The following is a 20,158-nucleotide window of genomic DNA, read 5'->3' on the forward strand; positions in this document are numbered from 1 at the left end:
GGAACAACTGCAGTGTTTTTGGATTTGTCCAACATTGCCTGCCTGAACCAGCTGTGCCACAGAGGTCAGCCTCCATAACGGGTTTAATCTTTTTCTGTATCATCTATGAAACAGAACTAAGCTTAGGTAAGAGCTATACATACTGATATTGAGACATTTACATTCATGTTCATGAATGCACTTTGTGACTCAAAACACCAAGAACAATTCAATTTAAACATAGCCACCATTATACAGTATTTGAAAGCACTGTGTTTTATCACCTTATTGGACACAGAAACCTAAGCCTACCTTCTTTGGTAAGACAACTTTGTTGTCCCCAGATTTCATAATTTTACATTTTTATTCCATTTTCCTTTGTTACACATCAGCTGCACAGATACGAATGCAAATAAAACTGTTTGGTTTTTTTTAATATTTAATTAACACAATCACTAGGCTCTTCTGACTGAAAGTGGTTAACTTCTACAGGAGGTGCTGCATGTCCATTTTCTGTAAAAAAGCTGATCTTTTCTACAATATTTACAGAAAGAGTATTGTAAAAGTTTCTGTGACGTACGTCATCCCTCCAGGAGTAAGCTGAACTTTCGGTAGACAAACCAGTAGTATAGCTCTTTATTCCAAACCAAGATTTATTCAGGTCTGTGGGTGTTGTACAACCACTAGATGTAATTGATGAAAGTGTTTCACTGTGAAAAGACAACAAATTTAAATGAAGATCACAATGGCTTTCAATATAAACATTCTGAAAGTAATACAATTGATCACATAAATGAACACTGACATACATTCATAGAATCATAGAATGCTTTGGATTGGAAGGGACCTTAAAAATCATCTACTCCCAACTGCCCAGTTTAGCTAATGGGCACATGAAAAACTACACATTAAAGATAACATAAGCCTTCTTTAACTCCATTAGAAGGTGTCACAAGAAAAATCTTACAAAACTGAACACAACATCTCTACAAATGTTCCAATGAGGATTGAGTTGTATGTCAATACGCCGTCTTTTAAGCTGTTAGACCTGGTGTACTTTAAGCCTTGTACTCCAGAATACTAGCTCTCAGAAAGATCTACCTGGTCTCTGCTAGCTACCACCAGTCCTCAGATGCAGTGAAAGCAAGGCTTGTCAGATGTGCAGGCCATGCAAAGCCTAACCGGTGCCAACTGGAATAAAACTTTTTGAAAGTTAACTGACCGGCAATGCTGGTGAGCATGATTTGCATTTAACCATGAAGTTCGACTTCCCTTCCAGCGTTAATCAGTGCTCTTAACTATACTCTAGAAATACACAAATCCATAACAAACCAGGACTAAAGTTCAAACCCTCTAAACAATGGGTTAGGTCAACCTGCATTATATCCTATAACAGTTGTTATCTGTAAGAATGATCTTTAAATACCTATTTAAGCCAAGAGTCCTTTAAGGACGTACTATTCCAGAAGTGCATGCATACCAAGTATAATTGTTGATGGCTTCCTGTACATTTCTCGCAAAAACTGCTGGAAGAGACTCTCCACTTTTTCCAGAAAGACACTGATTTGTGGAACCTCTGGACAGTCCCCTCCTATAAACACATAAACAAATAATTCCATAATATTAAATAAGGTTAACTTGCACCTCCACTGGAGAGAATAGACAACACTCTTGAACTTTTTAATCCTATCCATCAGCATAAATATTTGCTTGAAACACACTGCCTTGTTTTAAAATAGTTTTTATTTACCTTATTTACATAAGTATTTTGGGGGGAGGGGGAAATATCTGAGACTTATTTTACTCCACAGGCATCTTCCTTCAATTCCGTGGTTTAAAATTTGCCTGAATCACACACAAGTGGAGCAGCACCTCACTTTTGCAGGAAGGGAGCAAAGGCCAAACCCAGCAATTGTCCATACAGCAGATAGGTATTTTGGTACGTGTTTCTGTTCAATCATTAACATAGAGTCCACTTTCTCACATGTCTCTCTACATAAAGAGAAGTTTCAGATATGGTGCCAAGCAGACAGTGGTCTTTACTGAAACTATGAACTCGCAACTTGGCTGTTTTAAGTCAACCCAGATACTAGTACATCAGGAAACACACGCATAGTCTCAGTATGTTTACAAGCCACAGAGCATCAGTTTCTCCAGTAACAAAGACTCCTTAACACCTTCTCAAAAACCAAGCCACAAACTTCCTAGTGTTATGCCTTTCCAGCATAAGAAACACTAGAACTTGTCTTTTTTATTTCTCCAAATACCTGGACACATGCTCAAACTTTAAAACCATCCCTTACAAATCACATGGATGAATATTAAGATACAGTAAGGCTCAGGAATGCCTGCACTTCTATTACTAGCCTAAAAAGAATACCTTTCAATGAAGGAACTTTTTTTTTTTTTTTAATGGAAACTCTTTATAATCACACATCCTACTAAATTCTGTCATTAACGTGTTAAACCCACCTCTTCTGAATATACACTGTCAAATAGATGAGTCAAAGTGCTGCTCAGAAACACTTTTACAGCAACAGATCGCTTCAGCAGTGAAAGTTCCTATTTTCACCCCATAAATCTCAGGTCATAACTGTGACTAGCAGCATGACTGCATCAAAGTACATTTGTGAATCAGTAACTGTAAGGAAACAGTGCACAGTTCAAGAGTTTTCCTGATTTCTTTAGCCAAGAAATGCAGACTGGCCCTGCAACACTTGGGACTGCTCTATTTTCTTCCTATCCCTTCTGATACTTATCTTGACTTTACACAGAATATTGTATACATATGCCAAATCTAACTCTCCATTCAATGGACCACATCACCACTCCTCATCAGGGGAGATCCTGAATTGCAGATTGTTGGAGGCTGGTCCAACAGCAGTAGAAAGCATCGCTATGTATTTGCTCTAAATTTCTTCCCTATTCCCTAGGCACCTGGTTTTGGCCACCATCAGCACTCTAGTTATTTGTCTGTGCAAGAACCCTTTCTTTTTGTATTCCAGCTTTCCATTTACTTGACCGTCTTTTGGCAGCCCAAGATAACTGACTGGATCTCCTGTATCTATAAGGCTTTCTGACTTCTCAAAAAGAGCCGAGTGGGGGTTTTTGTGGCTTTGAAGAAAATTTGAACCTACAAACATGGGGGGGAGGGGGGACAGAAAAAAAGAAAAAGAAAACAATTTCATGGACTTCATCTGTGAAACAAAGCACAGGCATTATATGTAATGGCATAATACATGACATGAGATGGAGAAAACTGCCACATGGTGCCCCTACATGCTGTGGTACTACCCCCCCCGACTCCTTAGACCACATGCAATAAGATGAGCCAGGAAACAATCTCAATGAAATAAAGCAAACAAGAAAACCCCTCCCAGCGCATCCATAGCACGCTTCTCCAGCGCTGCCAAGCAAAGGCCAGCGACGGCAGCCCTAAGCGAGGTCTCTGCAGTTGCAGGCCCCAAATGATGACGGTACAAATAATAGCGCTGTCAGCCCACACCCGCGCGGTGCTCGAGCCGCCCTGGGAGAGCCGGCGAGCCGGGCCCAGCGCCCTCCCCGCGGCACGACACACTGCTCCGCCAGCCCTGTCGCTTACACTCACCCCACGACGAGGAGCCCCCGATCGCTGCCGCAACCTTCCGGGCCAGCGCCCCGCGACCGGCGCATCGGGGACCCCAGGGGCGGCGCGGCGAGAGCCCCAGACGGCCCCTCGCACCGCCCCGGCCCCTGCGGCGCGGCGAGGAGGCGGCCCGGCACCGCCCGATCCTGGCCCTGGCCACGGCCCCGCGCGGCGGGGGCTCTGCAGTTGGATTCCCCCCGACCCGCTCCCCACCCGCCCAAGGGCTGCCGACACAAAAGACCGACCATGAAAATTAAGCCCCAGCCTGAACGGAAGAGGTGCACATCTTCCCCTGCTGTCGCCTCCGAAATCGCAGCCATAAAAGACTCAGTTTAGGATCTTTCTGCCCTTATAAAGTTATGCAGTGCTGGACAACTGAATAAAGAATTTCCACTGCTAATTGAGTTCTCCTCAGAACTATCCCTGTGCAAACCACCAATCTCCCGGGGCATGGGTGACAGGGCAAAGCATAGGCTGCCAGCTGCAGATTTACAACTGACTATTCATCTCTAGCTCCAGTACGCAAATCCTGGTGTCTACGTGTTTTGCCGATAACCGCTAGCAGAGGAGGAAGTACATTTGCTCATAAGCAAGAAGAAAATAAAAGTATTCTTACAGAGAAAGAAGAAAGGCAACGTTGGAAATTGAGACTGAAAAATATACAGCATATGAAATCTCTCATTATAGGAAAATTAACCAGCAACATTCAAATGATATTTAAAATTTCATAACCAAACAAAATACTACTCACTAAGAAAGGTGTATGGAAAATGACTATGCATTTTCCCCATGACATTTAAGGAATTCTTGCCAAACATAGCTTTAAAAAAAAAAAAATCCACATTCTTGTGATCCAAACATCAAGAAAGATTTTATTTTTACACATGTAGCAGCTCTCTGTCCTTAGCAATCATTCTTCTATAAGAGCGTTTGTCCGACATCCCATATGCACACAGAAGAAAACCATAGTTCTTTGTCAAGATACACATATCCAACAAGCAGCTGAAGAGCTAGAACAGCATGTCCAGGTTAAGAAAACACAATTCTAGCTTCTAAATCACTGCACATATATATGTTTGTGGAACCTCCTGGACTGATTATGCCCTGTTGTGCTGTCCTTCTAACAGGTATCAGGGTGAAGACCCCCATGAGGACCAGGGCTTGTGAATGCAAGGCTGCACCTCTCTGTCTATAGAGGGCCTCACCCACTCAGTTTTCCTGGTCTGGTGGCCTGTAGCAGACCCCCACTGTAACGTCCTCTGTGCCTGCTGGCCTTTTAATCCTGACCCAAAAGCTCCCTGGCTGACTTCTCATCCATTGTAAGGCAGATTTCCATGCATTCCAGCTGGTCATCGCCATTGAGGGCCACATCCCATCCTCATCTGGCCTGCCTGTCCTTCATGAAGAGCTTATATCCTTCCATTCCAACATTCCAGTCACAGGAAACATTCCGCCACACTTCCATGATGCCAATGAGATCATAGGCCTGCAGGTGCATGCATGTCTAACTCCTCTTGTTTAGGAGCCACATAGAGGCATTTCAGTTGGGCCCACAGTGAAGGCAATCTGCTGGCTGGAGTGGTGAGAATTCCTTTGTGCTGCTCTTCAGGTACCCTCCTGCTAACCTGTGATCCTTCTCCAGGCTCTGAGCATCTCTCATTGGCACTGGCATCAAACTGGTAAGAGTGGGATGAATTGAGGTTGCTGTCAACCAGACACTTTAGTTTAAAGACCTCTTCACCATCTTGGCAAGCCTAAGGGGAAATCCTGCCTGACCAATTTGGTGGCCTTCTATGATGAGACTATGGAACTGACAGACAGGGGTAGAGCAGTTGATGTCATCTACCTGAACTTGTGCAAAACATTAAACACTGTCTCACACGACATCCTTGTCTCTAAACTGGAGAGACATCAATGTGATAGGTGGACCACTCGGTGGATAAAGAACTGGCTGGAGGGCTGCACACAAAGGGTTGTGGTCAATGGCTCAATGTCCAGCTGGAGACCAGTAACGAGTGGTGTCCCTCAGGGATCGGTGTTGGGACCGGTCTTGTTTAATATCTTCGTCGCTGACATGGACAGTGGGATTGAGTGCGCCCTCAGCAAGTTTGCCGATGACACCAAGCTGGGTGGTTCGGTTGACTTGCTGGAGGGAAGGAATGCCATCCAGAGGGACCTTGACACGCTTGTGAGGTGGGCTGATGCCAACCTCATGAAGTTTAACCATGCCAAGTGCAAAGTCCTACACCTGGGTCGGAGCAATTCCAGGCACAGCTACAGGCCGGGCAGAGAAGAGAACCAGAGCAGCCCTGTGGAGAAGGACTTGGGGGCATTGGTCAATGAGAAAATGAACATGAGCCAGCAGTGTGCGCTTGCAGCCCAGAAAGCCAACCATATCCTGGGCTGCATCAAAAGGAGCATGACCAGCAGGTCGAAGGAGGTGATCCTGCCCCTCTACTCTGTTCTTGTGAGACCTCACTTGGAGTATTGTATGCAGTTCTGGTGTCCTCAACATAAAAAGGACATGGAACTGTTGGAACAAGTCCAGAGGAGGGCCATGAGGATGATCAGGGGACTGGAGCACCTCCCGTATGAAGGTCGGCTGAGAAAGTTGGGGCTGTTCAGCCTGGAGAAGAGAAGGCTGCGTGGAGACCTCATAGCAGCCTTCCAGTATCTGAAGGGGGCCTACAGGGATGCTGGGGAGGGATTCTTCATCGGGGACTGTAGTGATAGGCAAGGGGTAATGGGTTAAAACTTAAACAGGGGAACTTTAGATTGGATATAAAGAAGAAGTTCTTTACTGTGAGTGTGGTGAGGCACTGGAATGGGTTGCCCAAGGAAGTTGTGAATGTTCCATCCCTAACGGTTTTCAAGGCCAGGTTGGACAGAGCCTTGGGTGATCTGGTTTAGTGTGAGGTGTCCCTGCCCATGGCAGGGGAGTTGGAACTAGATGATCTTAAGGTCCTTTCCAAACCTAACTGTTCTATGATATTATGACCAAGTACATTCACAATGCAGACAAATGGAAGTGAAAAGAAGAACAAAACCCTGCCCTTTCCCTAAATCCCAAAAGCTTGCGGGACAGCCATTTCCTGTAACAGTTTCTCAATAAAGAGGCACATTATATAACAATAAGTGTGTTTAAACTGGTCCTACTGTGCGTAATTGGTTTCCTTTAAAAGCAACATTCACAGCATGGATTTGATGCACAAACATAATGCTCTAGTAGGCTGAATAAACCTCAAACTGCTGAGCATGCTGCTTATTTCAGACTGCTTCAAAGCATTACAACACCTTTTGAAAGAGAAAATAATAGCCTCAAAACAACTGTGTCAAATGAAACAATATGGCAAACTAAAGGAAAATATAAGGCTGCTTATAAGTTTGAATAATGTGAATATAGACTGAAATAGATCAAAACAAGAACAGAAAACAGGGAGAAGGTCTGGGCATATGAATCAGCAATGTGTCTTCAGTTGAATTTTAAGATCTTTGCTTTGCATTTGTTTATTGCGAAGAGGCATGGGGGAAGTAGAGCCTTGTGGACAGTAAAAGCCTAAAATTTGGCCCATGTTACATTTAAATATTCACTGCAAAAAAATATTTTTTCTTTCCCCCCTCTTTCCTGAAGCAACATTTAGTTGTTCAGATCAAAAAGGGATAAACATGATAAGCCAGTTAAGCATAGAGGTTTTGCAATTGCATTTAAAAGTCAAAGTTCAAACTATGCTACAGAATTGTTTATACCATCACAGTATCACAGTATCACAGTATGTTAGAGATTGGAAGGGACCTCAAAAGATCATCTAGTCCAATCCCCCTGCCGGAGCAGGAACACCTAGATAAGGTTACACAGGAACGTGTCCAGGTGGGCTTTGAATGTCTCCAAAGAAGGAGATTCCACAACCTCCCTGGGCAGCCTGTTCCAGTGTTCTGTCACCCTCACTGAGAAGAAGTTTCTTCTCAGGTTTAAGTGGAACCTCTTGTGTTCCAATTTATACCCATTTCCCCTTGTCCTTTCATTGTTTGCCACTGCGAAGAGCCTAGCTCCATCCTCGTGACACTCCCCCTTTATATATTTATATACACTAATAAGGTCACCCCTCAATCTCCTCTTCTCCAAACTAGAGAGACCCAGCTCCCTCAGCCTCTCCTCATAAGGGAGATGCTCCACTCCCTTAATCATCTTAGTTGCCCTAACTTTCAACCTCAGAACACTGTACAGAAGTAAGAGTCTTTTGTTCTACACTGAGGAGGGCATCAGATCCAAGAAAAAGTAGACTAAACAACAAGGAAAAATGAGTCTGTGTGGACAAAATGCTTAAATAAAAAAAAGTATTAGAGCTTCAGGTTTCCTTTTCTGTTACAAGTCAGCAAAAGCTCAGGAAAAACATATCCCATCATACATGAAGTGCTTGACATGAAGGCATTAAAAGCAATTAAAGAGAGAAGTTCCAGGCTTAGGAGAACACAGTCAAGAGAAATCATGGACATGTGTTGTGGTTTAACCCCAGCCAGACAGCTTGTTCACCCACTCCTCCCCCCTTCTTGCTCTCCCCCTACTCCTGGAGGGACGGAGAGGAGAATCAGAAAGAATGCAACTCCCACAGGTTGAAATAAGAACAGTTTAGTAACTAAGGTATAACACAAATCACTACTGCTGCCACCAATAATAGCAATGATAAAGGAAATAACAAGGTAAGAGAATACAGCACCTCATCACCAGGCGACTGATAACTCGCCCCCCCCAGCCTGACCAAGCACCGACTGATACCTCCTCCAACCCTGCAGTCCTCACCCTAGCCCTTCCGGGTAACTCTCCCAGTTCCCTCCTGGGCATGACGTGCTGTGGTATGGAATACATCTTTGGTCAGTTTGAGTCAGGTGTCCTGTCTCTGCTTCCTCCCGGCTTCCCTTGTTCCCTGGCAGAGCATGAGGCTCACAAAGTCCTTGGCCAAACCAAAACATCATTTTTATCAGGTTTGTTCCCAGCCCGAAAGTCAAAACACAGCACTGCACCAGCTACCAAGAAAGAGAAAAATGATTGCTACTGCTAAACCCAGGACAATATAGAAGGAGAAATGTTTTGAAATTAATTGAAAAAGGAAAAAAAAAGAAACAAGGATGAGGATATGACCATCGCCTTAAGTGGGGTTTTAAAGACAAAGAACTTGAACATGGTACACAAGGTCAGAGTTCCTATGGGAGATAGGACATATCACATCATCAGTAGCAGATTATTTTCACACCTAATTTGAAATGTAATTACAAACCCAATAAAATATAAGATCTCTTTGGCATAAATGTACACATCTGTGGGAAGAAATTGGTTTTGAAATCACACCATCCGTTCTTACACTGGGTCAGGGAAAACTACCATGGGAGCCTCCCTCTCATTCTTCTTTGAACTGATACAATGAACAGAAGTTGTTACTCTACAAACCCAGCCTGCTTGATACTCCTCTGTAAAGATTACTCCCAGCACACCTCTGAAGAGCATTTTCATGGATGTAAATAAGCCATTCCTTGTCACTATCTTGTTCATAGACCAGAATGTACAAACTTCACTACAAATGACAGTTATCACCAATGCACACCTTTCCACATGTCCCTCAGCTCCATCTGTGGAGCAAGGAAGAAACAAACATGACATGACTACTTTCTGTATCAACAATAAATATTCCATGCAATGCCACATTGTAGTTGAATATTTATTTATACCACAGAAAGTACAAAGTTCATAGGAAATAACCACATCCTTTTCCCTCTAGGTCAGGTCCAACTTGGTTGCAGTCAACCATAGCACAAACTCTGTGTATTGCTTGACAAAACAGATTTTTTGAACAGACATAGGAGGTCTTGAAGAAGGTAAGAGCACTTTTACCCTCTTGTAATAACTTAAATGAACACAGACTGTCAAGTATGAGAGACGGTATTGAACATCACTGCCACATCCCAGAGGAGGCATATCTGAGAACACTGCCTTAACAACAGTGCTCAGAACAGATGTGATTAATACAACAACACTGAATTCTTCCTTCAGCAGTGTGGCCCTCTGATGAGGTAGATCCAGTGACTTTTACAGCTGTTTAAAGCAGTCAGTTTGGCTCAGCCTTTTATTACTTAATGCAGCAATACAAATTAAATCAAGGTAGATAGCAACAATGCCTGTTCCTGCTTACAATACCTATTCCTCAGCTTTCTCAAAGTCAGCTGTGGCATATCTTGAAAAGTCATCCCTGGAATAGTTTAGCTGAGGTAACCCCAGTAGGTGCACAGTAAATGAAGCAGAATCATGAGAAATTCAATAGATCTTTTGATTGCCTTCAGCTGTAATACCTTTTTGGCCTGTTTGCTTGGAAATGACATGGGTCAGTGAGGGGAAGAAAAAAAAAATCTGCCTTGGAAGATGGTATAGCAAACATGTACCTTCTAAGCTTCTAAGAAAGAATCTTTATCATTATTATTACTGAACATACCAGAGGCTTAACAGCTAGCAAAGATACACCCAAAAAAGTGATAGCACATGCCTTTGCTGATGTGTCACTCTAGCCCCAGAGATTATTTTCACTTTTCTCTTTTATCTATCAATAAGCATTGTCAAAACCATTTCAGTGCTTTCAGTCACCTTGGTCATTGGTCTGTGAAGTACTGACTTTACCTGAAGCTGGAAAATATGAATCTTTACCAGAGTTTTTCTATTGCTATTATTTAATCATACCACCTGATTAGGTCCTTTTTCAGAAATGGCACTTAATAACTCTGAAGCTAAAGACAGCTTACTGATGCTTTGATGATTAGACTACCTAGGAGCACTCATATGGTTGAATTGTTACTGAGTGTTATTAGTGAGGTGACAATGTCCAATCTGTCTAAATTAACATAATTCACCACAAGGTAAATTTTCTTATTTTGTAGATAAACATCTTCCTAAACATTCGTAAAAGCCACACTTGGTTCAAAAGGAAGACAGCTTTGAAACACTTCCTTCAGCTCCAGAGGGGAGGTAATCTTGAAAGACTTTGCCAAACGAGTATCATCACTCACCAGTGCAACACAGCTGATCAATAGACATCCTCATTATCTCATGGTAACACTGCAATGACTGTGGTCAAGGTAGGCAAATGGTCTCCAGGAGGACTATAATTTGATCTTAGTTTTGGGAAACAATCGCATAATGGCAAGGGGGGAGGGGGGGAAGAGAAGAGAAGAGGAGAGGAGAGGAGAGGAGAGGAGAGGAGAGGAGAGGAGAGGAGAGGAGAGGAGAGGAGAGGAGAGGAGAGGAGAGGAGAGGAGAGGAGAGGAGAGGAAAAGAAAAAGGAAAAGGAAAAGAAGAAAAGAAGAAGAAGAAGAAGAAGAAGAAAAAGAAAAGAAAAGAAAAGAAAAGAAAAGAAAAGAAAAGAAAAGAAAAGAAAAGAAAAGAAAAGAAAAGAAAAGAAAAGAAAAGAAAAAAAAAGAAAAGAAAAGAAAAGAAAAGAAAAGAAAAGAAAAGAAAAGAAAAGAAAAGTGGAATAAGGGAAAACCAGGACACTATTTTTAATACAGTAACAGGTACATACAGCACAGCATTTTAGGTGGATATTTGTACTATGTACATTGAAGTGGAATGCTTACTATTAGGCATTTTCATATTGAATCCTGAAATAGATGCAACACTTCTGCAGCCACAATCTGTGTTGAATTCTGCTCCTTTCTTTACAAGGCAGAGTAACAATAAACTTGTAGAGATAGGCTTATTCATGTATAGTCATTTTATTCTGCAAATTTTGAATGCATTTCAAAATTATAAAGCTTTTAAGGTGGCATAAGCTTGCTGAGTATTATCTATTTTAGTGTTAAACCTATTTCTAAATGTGATTCACTGTGAAAATGTAAACAGAAATATAATACTCAGTTCTAGGAAACAAACAATTTCTGAGTGCAAGATATGCATGTTAAGTACCTCTTCTCTTTATAGAAGTAAATATGACTTTTTAATATAAATTAGAATTATCTTTAAGAAAAATACAATCACCTTAATTAACTGCAATATTAAAGAATGCTAATTAGTGTCTTAGAGAAGGTGTTTTATTTCTTTGGATCTGATAGGAGGCATTTACTGCTGCAAGATCAAGTGTCTGAACACACAGGGAGGGAGTAGCACCCCTAACAAAACACTTGGAAGTGGTCCACAAGACTTTCCCTGTATAATCTTGTTACTGATATACATTTGGAAATTCAGTTAATACCTTTTCATAACAGATTTCTTTAAACAGTGTAATATCAGAGATCAGAAGTTCTCATTCTGTTCATTAACCTCTGAAGAAAATTGGACATACAATAAATAATTCATAACAGAAACAAAACTTTCTCCTCTCTGAACACTTAATTAAAAAAAATAAAAAAGAAAAGAAATAAAAAATTTGAAATGTTGCACAGCAACAGCTTTACAGTACAGAGTGAAGCAATGCAAGTGTGGGGAAACCTGAGTCTGTATATGCTGAGGTATACTAAGTAACTTTCTGCTTCCTCTACAACAACAGACACCCCTGGCTGGAGATGTCAAGATGTCACATCATTGTCTATAAAGCTTCTGTAATCTGGGGACATGAAACTTCTTCTCTACCCTTGCCATAGCATGACTTCCATAGTGGTGGATTGGAAGGAAAGCACCACTGGGGGAAAAAAGAAACAACCTCTCATCTATCCCACAGTCTCAACCACATTCCTCAAAAAAAAAAAAAAAAAAAAAAACAAAAACCCTTTCTGTTGAAATTTCCAGATTTCTTGATCTTTAAAGTTCACTACACCTGTTACAGAGTAACATGAACTGTCTATCTGCCTGCTTACACTACAAACAACTTTAATTTCAAGCAATGAAGTTATTCAAAAGTCCCAGTTTTAAATACCTTAAAGAATTCTGCCATAAGGTCAAGACACTGAGTTTATAATATTAAAAAGATAATCAGCACATCTAGGCTGCTGTTTAAACAACCAGAACTGTACTTTTGCTTACGTTGACTTAAGCCACCAGATAATGCTCAATACTCTATTTCATCTGCCAGGTTGCCATTTACATGTAGTACCAAACATCAGCAAGTGCTCCAATACTCTGCCAAAATATTACATGGCAGAAGCCTCTCCCTCCAACTCTGTGGCCATAAGCAACCAAAATAAGGATACAATCGAAATGCTGCTTGTACTGTGTATACACCCATTCTAGTGCTTATCTCAAGCACTAAACAATCTTGCAATAAATTTCCAGAGCAACACATACTTATTCCAATGTTTTTCTTTCACACCAGGAAACATTAAAGAGCGTATTTCACATATTTTAAAGCACAAGTGGTCAGTATGTAAATATACTGAAAGAGGTGTATCAGCCAGAGCAGAGGGATTACACATTGATAATGGGCAGTGTTTAATTAGATAACCTCTTGCTACACATCCACAAGAATTCCCTCATGCACACTGCCAAATTCTGATCATTAGGAAGAGCCATAGAGTCACCATGCTAATCTTCTATTCCTCACTGGTTGAAGCCTCTGGGACACAATGCCACTACATCGACCAACAGCTAATGAGCTTGCACCTCATGTTAGCACCAATGAACTGAATAAACATGCACTGCAGCATTCAAGCTCTGTGTCCATACACAGATCAACAGAGAAAGGCATAGGAAGAAAAAACATAGGAACATAGGAAGAAATAAAACAACAAAAAAACAGAAAAGTACAGGATGTTGTACACTTTATTGTCAGGTTACAGAAAGATAATACAGAAAGCAAAATTTAAGGGTTAAACAATTCATTAAAACCTCTGGCAGTTGCTGATATAGCATCATGATTTTGGATAGCAAATGAAAATATAGTAACCAATCAATATAGAGGAATTTTAAGGCTAAGGGAGGACATATTTTAACAACTATTAGTAGTTCAGCACAACTAGGCAGGAGAAGGAAGAGTAAGGGTGTAAAACCTATCAGTCATTCACAAAGTGTTATGAAAGGCAGTAAGCAGGAGAAAGAGGGGAAACAGCATGAAAATGAGAGGAAACCAATTAAGAGAACATGAAAAGCACTAGAAATACATTGTAAAATAGAAAGCAAGACCAAAAGCCTGGGTTCTTTGTGTCATGTGCCGTAATATCCTGTAATAAAGAATCCACAGGTATTCATGTTTTGGTGCAGAAAAGTTCCCATTATGCTTTGCTTTTTCACTGCTTAGGTATCTGGGACACATTTTGGTAAGTAACAACTACAGGCTATGGTAACCATGTTGATAATGTGTGATAGAACTTGGTTAATCTTAACATCCATAACCCAATATTTTCTACTGACTTACAAAGTACCAAGTCAAATTAAAATTCTCCTCTAAGCTCTTTTACACTTATTTGCAATGAAAAAAGTAGACCGCATTACTACTCTTTTAGATCAGTACAACAATGGAAATGAGCAGCTAAGTAACACTGTAATGCTCTATCTAGGTTAGTATGCATTTACAGCATGAAAGAGATCTATTGCTTTTAGTGGTTAAAACAGGAGACAGAGAATCTGAGTTTCCACTCTCCGATGCAGCTCAAGTTACTCATGCCCATATTTTCAAAGTTAATCATTCTGAAGGCCAAAACCTGAGCTACCAAGAAATAGCAGCTGGCAGAAGACAGTGACATTTCAACATCACAGATAAAACTACACATCTCATGCCAAGTTCACAAACACATTTGCCATGTATTAGAATTACCCTGAAAATGGGGAGCAGTGCAATTAATTTCTACAAACTATTACCCACTCCTAAACCATATAACTTAAACCTCATCCCCATATGCCTTTAAATCAGCTAAAGGCTGATACCTCCTTTAGTTACTGCAAGATTTTAGGATTGCAGTAATAATGTTTCTTAGAAAAAGAAACTATTGTATCTTGGCGTCCCCAGCATACTGCGGTAAGTGTAGTGTAAGTTATCTTACTATTCTCCCAAAGAATTCCATGATCTTATACAGCAGGATGTTTTTTCAAGCACTAATAAATGTGGATTTTTTTTTCTCCATTTGAAGAGATTTATTCATTATCACACCTTCAATTTGATTAGACAGATATGAAATCATTATGTAAATAAACTGCAAATGTGAAATCATACAGTACTGCTGTAGCTTAGCCCTACACAGTACTAGGACCAGTTGTTGGTAGTTGCAGAGCTCAGAAAATTGAGAATACATGGGAAAGATAAGAAGAAAACAGTGTCACATTTTTCAATACTTGGCACTTTCAGTGTATTTTAATTGCTTGTCTGCACCTAAGAAAGAAAGAAGAAAATAGTAAGATATAAAACAGATCCTTTCATTTCTTAACTAATTGCTCCTAGTTAAATTGCTGCTAATGAAAGTACACTGGCTATTGATAAAGTCTTCTGAAACATTTTAAACAGCAATAACACTTGTCACAGAGGAACTTTGGGTAAGCAAAAGCCTCCTACATGTTACTTCAACAATATCATATTCTGTAACTCACAAATTCAAATCTGAACTCTAGGCAACAAATAGTAAAGTTTTCAATATTTAATTAAGATGCTTGTTCTAAAAGCTTAAGTGAAACCATCTAATTAAAAAATGCTAATGTGGAGGTGTAGACTTTCCTTGTCAAAGTAATGTATCTTATTCCTCCTTCTACATCTTTCTGGTTTGGTTTTGTTTTTTTGGAGGCAGACAATACCTTATCAGAATAAGCTCAAGTGCTATGAATAAAATATTTGAAATGCCACCATGCATACGAAAGTGTAACAATTAAAGGATAATTAGGGGATAGCAGTTACAAGTGTTTTAATAGCAAGGCAAAATAAGCATTTTGCTGCACACAACCATTTTTAATATATATAGTTTCTTCTTAATAAAATCAGTTATTTTGTCCTAATAGTGAACTTAATTTATTTTTTTTTTTAAATGAAAAAGTCCTCAGCACTTCAACAGCAGTACCAGCTCATACAGCATTGTACTGGGCTTTATTTTTTGTACTAATAAAAGAAACAACTAGTGGGAAATTATAGGCAAATGACACTAATTCAGTTCTAGTATTGTTTGTATAAAGCATCAAACACATTCTAAATAGAATTCTCTCAATACACTCCAAATCAGATTAACCTCCCTATTCCAGCAAGGCCTCTCTACAAAAATGCAAGAAAGTCTAAGACGTTTAAGCCTGAAGGAGCTCAAAATTTCTTCTGAAACAAAACCAAAGACATTAGATGGGAGTAGGGGTAAATAAAAGAAGTACATCAGTGAGGGTTTGTGTTCCTACTCATATTATTTTCACAGTTTTACATATCTAAGTTATCTAGCAATTATAATATTTCAATTAATTTACTATTTGCTAAAATAAATTTATGTTAGGTATAAGTATGCATTTACAAATATGTATTGTCAATAGTTATCTCAGAAAAAACACTCACAAAACTATCAAAAGCACCTTTACGTGATGTTGACATTGTGACCAGTAGTTACAGTCCAGAACACAACCCTGGAGTAGTGATCATGGATTTAATATACAACCAAAGCTACCGATAAAACACTCTACCACATCAGGAAGGATTCCAAGACAGAACTGAAAAGTACCCCTTAAAAACAGTAGCTCAGTTTAAACAAGCATAAAAGCATTCTTTTTTTCTCCAAAAGAGAGCAGGCAGTGACTTTCAAGACACTGTCGCTTCTCAAGCTTACAGAAGCAAACACTACTAGCACATTCAAAAACAGATCAGACACATTCACAGACATTAGGCTCATAAGCTGATTCTAAAAGGACTAAATAGGTGCTTGCCTTCTAACATACCTTCCAACATATCTTCTACATTGCCTTCTAACTTAGAATTACATGGATGCTGGGAAATAAGCACAGTTTCCCTGACAGGGAAGAGCAAGAGACTGACTTTCATATCATATCATGTAAATATTATGCTACACGGAACAAACTAAAAGAAAAGATTATAAAATCCATCTGAGAGTTTAACAGTGTCACTAAAGAGATTTCAGTCCTGACGATTTAAAAAACCTAAATTCACAAAATATATTCATTCCTACCAATACCTGGCAGAATTAATGTTTTTCTGATTATCAACAATATCAAAGACAAGAATTGTTCAGTTCTAGAGGCAGCAACTAGATATTCATGTATGGTAACCTTATTTCACCCCACCAATACAATAATACAGATATTAGCTCACTTTAATAAGCTATTCTGCTTTAAGAAGCCACTTTCTGCTTCACTATACCTTTGCTTTAACAAAATATCAACTGAATCCTACAGCACCCATACTTACCACGCTTCTTCTATCTTCATCAAAACCTAAACGTTTCCAAGGTGGAGCTTGAAGAATAAAGAGAGGCATCCGAAGATTCACACCCGTTATTTTACAAGGCAGTGACTGAAATGTTTGCCTTGATGCACAGCTGCAACCCCGGAACAGGCTTTGCTACAACTCCTACACTCGTTTTAGGTAACTTTATCGGTCCTACAGAAGCTCGGCACCCGCTGCGCTCCCCCTGCAAGCCCGAGGCCCTGCGCCCCTCGGGACCGGACTCTGAGCTCCATCCCCCCAGCATACAGCCGCCCGCCTTCCAAACGCGACACTGAGCACATTCCATCTCTTTGCTTCTTGCAGGCACCGAAAACAACTCCCGTGCAATCCATCACTTTGCTCTTGGGAGGTGCGCCTTCCTAGCTTCACCATATCCCTGAGGGAAGGAAGCTCCAGCACAGGGAGATGTTCAGTACCTCTCAGGACAAGCAGAGGCAGAAAAGGCTGAGTGAAACCCCAGGGGATGGGGGCGCGCACACACAGTCACCACCACCCCCCATGTTTCAGGATCGCACTCACGCAGGGCGCTGCGGGCTGCCGGCTGTCTCCCGGCCGTCACTCTCTTCATCCATCACCGCCTCCTCCCCGATATCGGGCAGGGTGACGAGCAGGGCCTTGGCGCCCGCCCGGCCCCCGGGCTCCTTGTCCGCCGCGGCAGGGGCAGAGCGCGGTGGGCGACCGCCCTCTCCCCCCGACGGCACTGCCATGCCCGGACCGCAGCCGCCGGACAGGTGTCGCGGGCCGCGGCCCGGCGTGGCCGGGGAGCGGCTCATCTTGGCGAGCAGGGCGCCCAGCTCCAGCGCCGCCACCTTCATGGCCCTGGCGGGCGGTAGCCCCTTCCCGCAGCAGCAGGCCCGGGCGGGGCGGGCGCAGGCGGGCGTTGCTAGGCTAAACAAACCCCGCCGAGGCACGCACCGCCCTCGGTGCACCGCGCAGGCCAGCCCTGTGAGCAGAGCCGCGTGGAAGCGCGGGGCAGAAACCTGTTAGCGAACGAAATGAAGTGTGGCGTTTTCACTTTTTTTAACACGCTACCTGAGACTAAGGGGCAGAAAAAAACTCCATCTGCAGGGGCCACAGGGCCCTGCTTCACAGCCTTCATGCATTTGTGTGCAGAAAGAGTTTAAGACAAATAGGAACCCAGATGGACCCAATCCAGCACACCTCTCCACACCATGTTAGGCAGCTGCAGAAGGAAGCTGCGGAGGGACAGCAGCCCATGGACAAAAAGATAACAATGACAATCCCAGGCAGCTTGGAGAGCAGGAGAGGGTGTCAGGACCAAAGCCCTTTCACTCTTTCGGTACACGTACCAGCACCACTGGCACAAACCAGACCACTGGAGGCACACTAGTCAGGGCCGAGTCAAACACTCTCCTAGCTTTGCACAGGATTTCTGGATGGATAGAGAGAAGCTTGATCACATCAGCAGGAGTCTGGGGACACTAATGGCTGGTATTATGGATAGGGGATATGTGTCAGCTCAGAATATGACAGGTAGCGTGGCCCTTGGCAGGATCTGAAAGAGCAGCAAAAGTTGAAGAATAGCACTGTCACTTTATATGTACAAGCCCAGGAACATACATGAAGCAAACAGCTGCATTATCAGCTTAAATCTGTCAGCTGCTGGCAGACAACAACCAAGGGTATAAAGCTGGGAATTCTATCCCTGCCTTGTCTTCTTAGCACATCAAGTTGTGCGATGAGCCGGCAGAGCAGAGCACACATGACATCAAGCAGGGGACTGAGATTTGAAACTGGGACATATTTGGACTTTTTGTGTTACAAACTGAAGTAAATAAGTTCTGAACAAACCTTATGGGATAGGTCCACATAAACCTAACAGCAGCACAACCTGCATTTATTCCTCACCGTACCAAAAAGCCTTGACTGAGCCACAGTGAAAGCAGCATAATTGAGCGTGTTGGTGTAGTGTATTTATTTCAGCTGCAGCCCTGAAGCAACCCTGTGTGAAGACCTGGAAGAGAACCTATTATGATCATCACTCTGCAACTTGTTCATTATTCCCCACTGTTCAAGAACCACAGAACTAGTCAGGTTCTACCCCAGATCTACAGACTTGAGCATTCTGCCTCGCTCAAGTGCTTTAGATATTCTGTTTTCAGTACAGATGATTCCTCTTTAGTTCTAGGTAATCTCTCTAACACTACAAGTTTGGAACCATTTTTCATTCATTTGGTATCCAACTCCTCAGCAAAACAGCATAATATAGTCGGATGCTACCTGCTGCAATGAAAATACCCAGCTAAGATATAGTTTGTTAATCTTGAAAGCATTTACAATTCTTCACCATGGTAAGCCCATTTATTTACTCTCAATATTACTGTCAGACAAATATACAGGAGTAGAGCAGAAATAGGTAACTTTCAGACAAACAGGGAAAAATTCTATGAAAATTCTATGTCAAGTATAATTGACGATTCCCATTGGCCCTGTTTATTCCTTTTGCCTTTAAAAACAACAACAACAACAAAAAACCCAACATTAGTCTAATCCCCATTTTGAGCTTTTATAATGTTGAGGGGTTATTTTTCTGTTGTAAAATATTTTAAACTGAATGTAGGTATTAAAACAACTGCCTAGAATGCATCATCAAATGATTTTCACTCACCAGCAAGCACTCTTCATTTGTATTCTTAGCCATATTATAAAACTAAGCATTTATAACATAGGTTTTTTTCACTGTTCTGAAGTCCTATTTGGAGGCATTTGTTGTTACAAGACAAATCTTTATAGAATTCAGCCAAGCTGTCATTTGTCAGGTGTTATGGGCCATAAAAGACTATTTGATCATCTAGTCTGTCCCCTTGTATCACATTTGACCTCAGCATTTTTCCATACTTCCTCTGCATCTTTGTATATTTTTTAATACCCATGTGAATGGCTAACATTTTCTAAACAATTTATATTGATGTGGAATGAGAAATTTTGCTACTATATGTCATTACAGATTTAAGAAACATAGGAACCTGTTCACACATTAGTCTTTAAATAAGAGGAAGAACGCCTGACATAGTGCATACCTGGCACAACAACCTTACCAACTTGCCTCCTCACCTTTCATGGGCTGAACATGAAGAAAGAATTTGTCACTTCCTCTGAAAAGGTCAGAAAGATGAGATGAAAGCATCACAATAGAGATAATCCTATTACTGTAATTAGGGAATCATCACCTATCACTTCAACTGTAAACAAAGCCTTTTCTGTTTTC

The 20,158-nt window shown here is 41.4% G+C and overlaps 1 protein-coding gene across 2 annotated transcripts in view; it reads right to left on the bottom strand.

Moving 5' to 3' along the window:
• The window catches only part of FAM149A (family with sequence similarity 149 member A), a 29,334-nt gene extending 11,575 nt beyond the window's left edge, over positions 1–17,759 (bottom strand). Inside the window, exons 1-3 of one of the 2 annotated variants that reach the window (XM_061371483.1) lie at positions 17,449–17,759; positions 1,460–1,570; positions 560–689 (exon numbers count right to left, since the gene is read on the bottom strand). In XM_061371483.1, the coding sequence (XP_061227467.1) occupies positions 560–689; positions 1,460–1,570; positions 17,449–17,744 (537 nt within the window). In that variant the 5' untranslated portion in view covers positions 17,745–17,759. Of the gene's footprint in view, positions 1–559; positions 690–1,459; positions 1,571–3,586; positions 3,745–17,448 lie in introns of those variants that run through there. The other variant, XM_061371493.1, reaches the window with a different exon arrangement.
• Positions 17,760–20,158: the final 2,399 nt, after the last annotated feature.

This window comes from Neopsephotus bourkii, unplaced genomic scaffold (genome assembly GCF_033783945.1).
Source record: "Neopsephotus bourkii isolate Nb327-2 ecotype Australia unplaced genomic scaffold, CSIRO-AGI_Nbou_v1 NB_168, whole genome shotgun sequence".
Lineage (NCBI taxonomy): Eukaryota > Metazoa > Chordata > Aves > Psittaciformes > Psittacidae > Neopsephotus > Neopsephotus bourkii.